Consider the following 9490-nt stretch of genomic DNA (forward strand, 5'->3'; position numbering starts at 1 on the left):
CCAGAAAAACATCTCTTTCTGCTCCATTGACTATGCCAAAGCCTTTGACTGTGTGAATCACAATAAACTGTGGAAAATTCTGAAAGTGATGGGGATACCAGACCATCTGACCTGCCTCTTGAGAAACCTATATGCAGGTCAGGAACCAACAGTTAGAATTGGACATGGAACAACAGACTGCTTACAAATAGGAAAAGGAGTACGTCAAGGCTGTATACTGTCACCCTGCTTATTTAACTTACATGCAGAGTACATCATGAGAAACGCTGGACTGGATGAAGCACAAGCTGGAATCAAGATTGCCAGGAGAAATATCAATAACCTCAGATATGCAGATTACACCACCCTTATGGCAGAAAGTGAAGAGGAACCAAAAAACCTCTTGATGAAAGTGAAAGTGGAGAGTGAAAAAGTTGGCTTAAAGCTCAACATCCAGAAAACGAAGATCATGGCATTCGGTCCCATCACTTTATGGGAAATAGATGGGGAAACAGTGGAAACAGTGTCAGACTTTATATTTGGGGGCTCCAAAATCACTGCAGATGGTGATTGCAGCCATGAAATTAAAAGACGGTTACTCCTTGAAAGAAAAGTTATGACCAACCTAGATAGCATATTCAAAAGCAGAGACATTACTTTGCCAACTAAGGTCCGTCTAGTCAAGGCTATGGTTTTTCCTGTGGTCATGTATGGATGTGAGAGTGGGACTGTGAAGAAGGCTGAGCGCCAAAGAATTGATGCTTTTGAACTGTGGTGTTGGAGAAGACTCTTGAGAGTCCCTTGGACTGCAAGGAGATTCAACCAGTCCATTCTGAAGGAGATCAGCCCTGGGATTTCTTTGGAGGGAATGATGCTAAAGCTGAAACTCCAGTACTTTGGCCACCTCATGTGAAGAGTTAACTCATTGGAAAAGACTCTGATGGTGGGAGGGATTGGGGGCAGGAGGAGAAGGGGACGACAGAGGATGAGATGGCTGGATGGCATCACTGACTCGATGGACGTGAGTCTGAGTGAAGTCCGGGAGTTGGTGATGGACAGGGAGGCCTGGCGTGCTGCGACTCATGGGGTTGCAAAGAGGTGGACACGACTGAGCGGCTGAACTGAACTGAACATAATAAGACTTAAATGAATGAGAAGTTGATTCTTCTGAATGAACAAAGAAAGTTGTTTTTGGAGGTGGTGTCTACTCCTGGCTAAGATGCTGTGAAGATTATTGAAATGACAACAAAGCGTTTAGAACATTGCATAAACTTAGTTGATAAAGAAGCAGCAGGTTTAAGAGGATTAACTCCAATTTTGAAACAAGTTCTATTGTGGGTGAATGCTATCAAATAGCACTGCATGCCACTGGGAAATCATTTGTGAAGAGTCAATGGATATAGCAGTCTACACTGTTATCATATTTTAAGAAATTGCATAGCCCCCCCAACCTTCAACCTTCAACCTTCAACACTCACCACCCTGATAAGTCAGCAGCCATCAACATGGAAGCAAAATCCTCCACCAGCAGAAAAGATTGTGAACTTTAAAGGATTCTATGATGGTTAATATTGTCTTTTTTTAATTTTATTTTTACTTTATTTTACTTTACAATGTACATATCTTGGATTTTTAAACATCATGTTATTTATTTCACACTTAATATTCAGTACTATAGATAAACATAATGTTTACATGCATTGAGGAACAAAAAATAATTGTGACTTCGTTTATTGAAATATTCATTTTATTGGAGTGGTCTGCAAATGAACTCACAATATCCCCAAGGTATGCCCATGTTACATTTTATGGTGTTCTCCTTATCATTTTCAGACTTACAGACACATATTTATAGCATCAGTAATATGAGTGTTTTGAAGAGATAAAGCTATCCTAGGAGATTTTAAGTCACCAGAACTGAAATCTTCAGAAGCTTGTATAAGACTACTTGTTTCATTTTGCAGGACTTCTTTGGACTGTAGCAAGGCAGTTGAAACCACTTATTATTCATTTAACAAATACTTTTTGAATACCTACTCTGAGTAAGGCATTTGAGATAAAAGATGAAAGTTCTTTCTTGAGTGGATTTGTAGTCTAATGGGCAGACAGACAAAGTAAACATTATATCTTAATGTAGTGAGGCTTACTGAATCTATAATGCTAGGGAATGATTGAAACATCAGACTCATAGTTTTAGAGAAGAAGGGATATTAGGAATTATTTGTCTCCTTGGGTTACTCTGTAAGATTGTGAGCAAGAATTCTATTAAGGTATATAACCAAAAAGCTTGATTTAACTGTTTGTCCTGAATTTGTGTGCCTGGTAGATGATCTTCTCCCACCTGTCACCCACTCTTCTAAGGAAAAATAACTTGGCACATATTGGTTTGGAGAATTATTTAGAGGGGGGGCATTATTTGTGGAACATAATGACATGACATTTACACATACTGACCTTTTGGCTTTCAGTGTGTAAGTTGTATATGTGTGTGTACACAACTATGCAATTCTAGAGAGCTTGGAAATACCTTTTAATGTATATAGTTTTCCTGCTTTCTTGAAACTGCTTCCTTGGAATTATTTTCTTATGATATACTATTGGAAAGTTATCACAACTCCAAAGCCTTTAGCTTGAGAAACACCGGGAAGTAAATGATCCACACATATTCTGCCCAATCAGCTATTATTTCCCTATCTTGGAAGGTAATAAAATGTGGAGGCAGCCTGAATTTCTGCTTTGCCTCTCTTTCCTGTTTTCTTTATTTCTAGAAGGATTATGGCCTTTTTAACCCATAATGATATGAGGCCTTCTCTTCTCACCAGTAAAGAATAGAGGAATGAGAATGAGGAGTCTAGACTTCCCTGGTTTATATTGCCATCTTGTAAACTGTATATAGGAACAGACATGCAGACATTCTCATTTAATCCTGATAACAGACCTTTGACTTGAAATAAGTGAAATTATAAATACTTTCTTTTCTAGTTTTCATATTTTCCATATGAACATGTAGTAATTTTATAATCAGAAAACACTGCAAATATGTACTACAAAAGACTTAATTTTTTTTCTTTCTCTACAAAACTGGGGGTCACAATTCTGCTTCAACATCCTGCTTTTTCACACATTGTTCTTATATATAGATCTCCATGTCATTAAATATTCTTTGAAAAAAATTGTTTATACTAGCTCAGTAAATACATATATGAGGATAAACTAGTTTTATTCATTTTTAAAATATTTAAGATAGATAACAGAAGATCTTTACAAAGGAACATTATGGAACAATTAAAAAAATGTTTCCAGAGTATTTAATAACTCTGGGCAAAGTTCATGATATGAATTTAAAAAGAAGCTGTAAAGATATGAAAGTTGCTCCCAATTTTGTGAAATACAAGCATAGATTTATTGAGATATCAGAAGTGTTAACATTTTGGCATGTATCTAGATGGTAAGATTAAGGTTAGTGTCGGTTTTTATTTCACTGAATTTCAGAAAATCTCCACAGTGTCAGTACATTTATTTTGAATTCAGAAAACTATACATAAAAAAGCATTATCATGATTGACCAAGTAGAAAATATAAAGGAGATTTTGGATCAAGATGGTGGACAGTACAACAGCATTTACTTATCCTAAAAAAAAATTGTATGGACAAACTATGTGTATGTTGAATATTATTTTTTAAAAAAGCTTTGTGAGGAATTCCTGGAAGATAGAAAGCAGATGGAGAGGCTGTGGAGGAGGGTAGTGGGTGACAGACGGCCAGAGAGTAGGAGGAGGGGAGCCAGACAGTCTGGCTTGGGTTTGAGGGAAGCAGTCGGGGGGCGCGTGAGGAAATGAACGAGTGAGAGCCTGAGACTGTGTGGACGAAAGCAGTGTGAGCAACCCGCCCTGCTGCTGCTGCTGCTGTTGCTGGCTGAGCGGAAGGCGGAATGGCGGGGGCGGGGCCGAGGCTGAGGCTCTGGCGGGCTCTGAGGGGTCGGGTTCCCGAAGCGGCAAAAACCCTGGCGCCAGAGTTAGGCCGAGCAGAGAAACATTGCTAAACCGAGGCCGCACGGACTTCTCAAAGAACCGCCGCCACCGGCGACTTTGGCGCTGCAGCCATCCTCCTATCTCTTTCCCGTCCTCTCCTCCGTCGCCGTTCCGCATCCATCGCACCATCGATAACAGCTAAGTGGTCATTTCTGGGGACTTAGGGTTGGGACTCGGGGCGGGCTCAAGGCGCGGACAACACACGCAAGCCCGCCATCTCCAGCGGGAACCGCCACTGCTTGCAGATACCTCTCCGGAGCGGGAGAGAATACTGTCAAGAGGCCCCCTCTGTTTTAGTGCCCAGATTTAGAGCGTTTCTGCCAAGCCTTAGTGAGAGTCTTGCCTTTCGGGAAAGGAGGAGAACGGACAGGACAGGATCTGTCTTTTTTGGGAGATCACGAAAAAAAGATCTCATACTGGATAACGTTGACTTTTTGTTAGTTTAATCTAGCAAGTGGCAACGTTGCTGAGCCTCCTTAAACCCTAGCCATGTCGCCCCCAACAGTGCCTCCAATGGGCGTAGATGGCGTGTCCGCATACCTGATGAAGAAAAGGCACACCCACAGGAAGCAGCGGCGCAAGCCCACTTTCCTCACCCGTAGGAATATCGTTGGCTGCCGCATTCAACACGGCTGGAAGGAAGGCAACGAGCCTGTGGAGCAGTGGAAAGGCACCGTACTTGAGCAGGTTTCCGTGAAGCCCACTCTCTACATCATCAAATATGATGGCAAGGATAGTGTGTATGGGCTAGAACTGCACCGAGATAAGAGAGTTTTAGCGCTAGAGATCCTTCCTGAGAGAGTGCCTACTCCTCGCATTGATTCGCGCCTGGCAGATTCCCTGATTGGCAAGGCCGTAGGTCATGTGTTTGAGGGTGAGCACGGTACGAAAGATGAATGGAAGGGCATGGTCCTGGCGCGAGCTCCTGTGATGGACACTTGGTTTTACATCACCTATGAGAAAGATCCAGTCCTTTATATGTACACACTGCTGGATGACTACAAAGATGGTGACCTGCGCATCATTCCAGATTCCAACTACTATTTCCCTGCAGCAGAACGGGAGCCTGGAGAAGTTGTCGACAGCCTTGTGGGCAAGCAGGTGGAGCACGCCAAAGATGATGGGTCCAAGAGAACCGGCATTTTCATCCACCAAGTTGTGGCCAAGCCATCTGTCTACTTCATTAAGTTTGATGATGATATTCACATTTATGTCTATGGTTTGGTGAAAACACCCTAAAGATTCATTATACTATTGCAGAAGTTGTGGAACTATTAAATGTAAAGTATGTTGTGTGAACTTTTGAGAACAGTTTTGGTGTCAGAGGTTAAAGAAGTTATTAATTACTGTGCACCAAATTTACATTGACTAGTTCCACAATTTTGCCCCAAGTATACTTTGGTACTTTTTATATTACCTTGTTCTGTAATAAAATTTTTAAATAAGATGCTAATAGAAAATTGAAAAAATGTTCATAAAATTTCAACAGTGGAAAACTAGATAAAGAAAAATAAATGGTGTATACACATTATATCTTCCCCTCCTCCATTCTTTGCCTTACCTTTTTTTTTTTTTTCTCCCCAGGTAACAAATGTTAAGAACATAATTTATATCCTTCCATGTTTTTTCCATTTTCCTAAAGGAAATTTGTTGTCCTTTCTACAGAAACAGCAAGCCACATTATTTCTCTGTAATTGCTTTTCTCACTTAACATATCCTTCTGGTCAGTAACTACAGATATCTCTCTCTCTCTCCCATGCCTTTGTCTCTTTTCCATCTCCCCCTGGAATTTATTTCTGTATATGGTATAAGACAGAAGTCCAACTATGCATTGTACTTATATTGAATGCTTGATTGTACCATCACATTTGTTAAATGAATCACTCATTTCCCCTTTCCTTCTATTTCTCCTTGTCTTCTTTCTAACAGCTGCATACACAGTACATACTTATTTACCAAAATGATACAATTTATGTATCATTACATTTTTGATGGTCTTTTAAGTTATTTTCTTTTTTTCCACCATAGCACTGCTACAATACATACTGATGCTTTTATTTCTATAGAGTAGCTTCCCAGAAATTGGACTGCTAAGTAGGTGTATATTTAATTTTAAGAGTTACTACAAAATTGCCATCCAAAATGAAAGTGATCATTTTCCAGCATCTCCTACAGCAGCACATTTTAGCATTTGCAAACCTGAATGGTGAAAAATTACATAGCCTTGTCTCTTTAATTGACAAACTCAATGAATGTTTTGTTTTTATCTTTTACTATTTGGACTTTTTGTGATTGCTAATTCTTATCTTTTGCTCGTTTTCTATCAAATAGTTGATCTTTTCCTTATAAATCTGTAGTAATTCTAAATATATTTTCTATATGGTGCTTATTAGTCAGTTGTAGCCCACATGTGTTATGATTTTCTCCATTCTATCATTAATATTGACTTTATTGATATCTTCTCTTTTTTACTGTACATTAAAAAAATTTAGATAGATTCCTATCTCCTTTTAAGCTTTTAGGTTTCTTGTCTTTTTCAGCTGAATGCTCCCACCCCTAGTCATACAAATATTTACCTACATTCTTTCCACATTAAAGCCCCCTCAGTGTGTCACTAATAACTATGTGATCCATCAGGAATTTATTTTTGTGTATGGCATAAGATAGATGTCCAACTACACATTTTGTTCACATTGTATACTTGGTTATGCTATCACATTTATTAAATAAATCACCCATTTTCCAGTTTCTGAGCCAGTATCACATTATTTTAATTGTACTAGCTTGACCATAAACTTTGGACTTTGGTAAAGCAAGTCCCCTATCACTAGTTGTTTTTTTTTCCTTTTATGTAATTTGTCCTAGACATTCATTCTTTCATATGAAATTGTCAGCATTCTTTCCACTTTTTAAAAAAAGTGTCATGTCTTAGAATTGTATTACATTTCTGCATTTCTATTCGAGGATGATTTTAATAGTAATATTAATTGTAAATACTTGAGAATTTTAGTACATCATTAAAATCTTTTGGTTGTATTTTTGTAATGTTTTTCATATAGGTTCATCACATATGATTAAATTTATCTCTAAATATTTTTGCAGTTTTTGTCACATTTTGAAATGTATCTTTTCCTCCTCATTTGTATTTTTGGCAATATATACAAACTAGAGTTATTTTCCTTCTATTTTCATCTTACAAAGTCCTCTGAATTATACTGGGTCTTTTAAATAGAATATTTGGGACTTTTTAGATATACAATCATCTCACCTGCAAATAAAGATCATTTTATTTCTTACAATGTTTATATTAATTATTATTACATTATCTGGATTCTCAAAAAAATGTTGAATAATGATTATGACAGATATGCCTGTCTGGTTCTTAATTTTCATGGATTTGTCTTTACTATTCTCTATTAGTATGACATTTGCTGTTGGTTATTGGTAAATAGTCATTAACCATTAACATGTTTAGGGAATTTCATCTTTTCCTGTTTCACTTAGCATTATTACTAAAAGTGGCTCCTGAAGTTTATCAAATATTTTTCAGTGTCTATTGATAAAATAATATGATTTTTTTTCCTTTAAGTTGTTGGTATAATGAATTAGAGTGGTAGGTATTTGATATTGAACCAAATTTGTGTATCTGGAATAAATCCCACTTGGTGTAATAATCATGGTGTAATAATCATCTGATATATTGCTCGATATTATTAATTAATATTTTATTTAGTATTGTATTTACATTTCAAAGTGAAATTGTATTTTACAAGTTTTGTTATTAAAATTGTGCTAGCTTTAAAAAATGAAATTACAAGTTTTCAACCATTTTACTGTGTCCTGGAGTAGTTTAAATAGCCCTAGAATTATTTATTCTTTAAAAACTAGCTAGTAATGAGCTATAAAAACAGTCTAATCCTGGTGACAATTTCAGTGGTAGATATTTAATCCACTTTTTTATCTCTTCAATGGTAATTGGTTTATTCAAGCTTTCTGTTATAAAGGAATGTATATTCCTCTGTGAAATACAAAATTTAAAGCTTTTTCTATTACAGGCTTCTTGCTTGTATTATTCAGATGCTTTATGTCTTTGTGTGTTGTATATGCATATATCTTAGATATGTTCAGTTTTGAAAACATTGTAATAAAACCATCTCTGACTGTTTTAAATTCTCTTTGAATTTTATTTTGAAAAATGAAAACATAGTATGGAAAGTATGAAAGACATAAGAAACATCTATTTACTTTCACTTAGAATTAGCAAATGTCAACATTTGGCATATTTGCAAAATATAAAGTTTCCTTCCTCTGCAGAGAGAGACACTATTATGAATTTAGCATGAATCTTGCTTATGTTTTATAATTTTATTGAAAATATACCATAGTTGATAATAGTATTGATTTCTGTGTTTTAAAAAAAACAACATGAATAGTAAACTTTAAATTATATGAAATTTCTTTTAGTTTTTCTTATAGGAATCTTCTTTTTTTTTCCAATTGGGAAATGAAATGCAACTTCAAAAATAACAGTAACACTGACCTTAGAATGCAAGTTTCTGTTTGAGGTACTTTTGCCACTCCTGATACCCAGGCTTGGCCCTAGCCACAGCACTGGCAATTGACTAAAAAAGACAAAATTTCACCTGTCAAGAACATTTTATCCTGACTAGTGAGGCAGCTGTCCACCACCCACCACTGACCTCAAGATTAGAAATAGACCTTATATTTTTCCATGATAATATTGGAGTTACCCTACTTTCTGACACTCAGAATTAGGGCTGCCCCCAATCCTGGAGCTGTTTTAAGAGTTTGGGAGAAAGCAGTGGACAAAACAAAAAGCTTCCTTTAACACATAGTCTTTTTTTTTTTAACAAATAAATTTATTTTTATTAAAACTGAATAAAACTAAGACTCTTAACATGAGAACCACTATCACAAAAGATTTTTGATACAAAATACATGTAAATGACTTTTATGACACGATATTCTATTGCCAAATATTTGGAATTGTTTTTTTTTTATTATTTTACTTTACAATTCTGTATTGGTTTTGCCATACATTGACATGAATCCACCACGGGTGTACATGCGTTCCCAAACATGAACCCCCCTCCCACCCCCCTCCCCACAACATCTCTCTGGTTCATCCCCGTGTACCAGCCCCAAGCGTGCCATATCCTGCATCGGACATAGACTGGCAATTTGATTCTTACATGATATTATACATGTTTCAATGCCATTCTCCCAAATCATCTCACCCTCTCCCTCTCCCACTGAGTCCAAAAGTCCGCTATACACATCTGTGTCTTTTTTGCTGTCCTGCATACAGGGTCATCATTGCCATCTTTCTAAATTCCATATATATGACCCAATCAAAAAATGGGCCTAAGAACTAAATAGACATTTCTCCAAAGAAGACATACGGATGGATAACAAACACATGAAAAGATGCTCAACATCACTCATTATTAGAGAAATGA

General features: G+C 36.8%; 1 protein-coding gene across 1 annotated transcript; it reads left to right on the forward strand.

Annotated features, from left to right (window-relative positions):
• The first annotated feature begins 3797 nt into the window (after positions 1–3797).
• On the forward strand, positions 3798–8180 carry SPIN4 (spindlin family member 4). The gene has a single exon (XM_040266136.1). It carries the CDS (start codon positions 4500–4502, stop codon positions 5247–5249), a length of 750 nt encoding a protein of 249 aa, XP_040122070.1. The 5' UTR covers positions 3798–4499; the 3' UTR covers positions 5250–8180.
• The last annotated feature ends 1310 nt before the right edge of the window (positions 8181–9490 follow it).

This window comes from Oryx dammah, unplaced genomic scaffold (assembly GCF_014754425.2).
Source record: "Oryx dammah isolate SB20612 unplaced genomic scaffold, SCBI_Odam_1.1 HiC_scaffold_23, whole genome shotgun sequence".
Lineage (NCBI taxonomy): Eukaryota > Metazoa > Chordata > Mammalia > Artiodactyla > Bovidae > Oryx > Oryx dammah.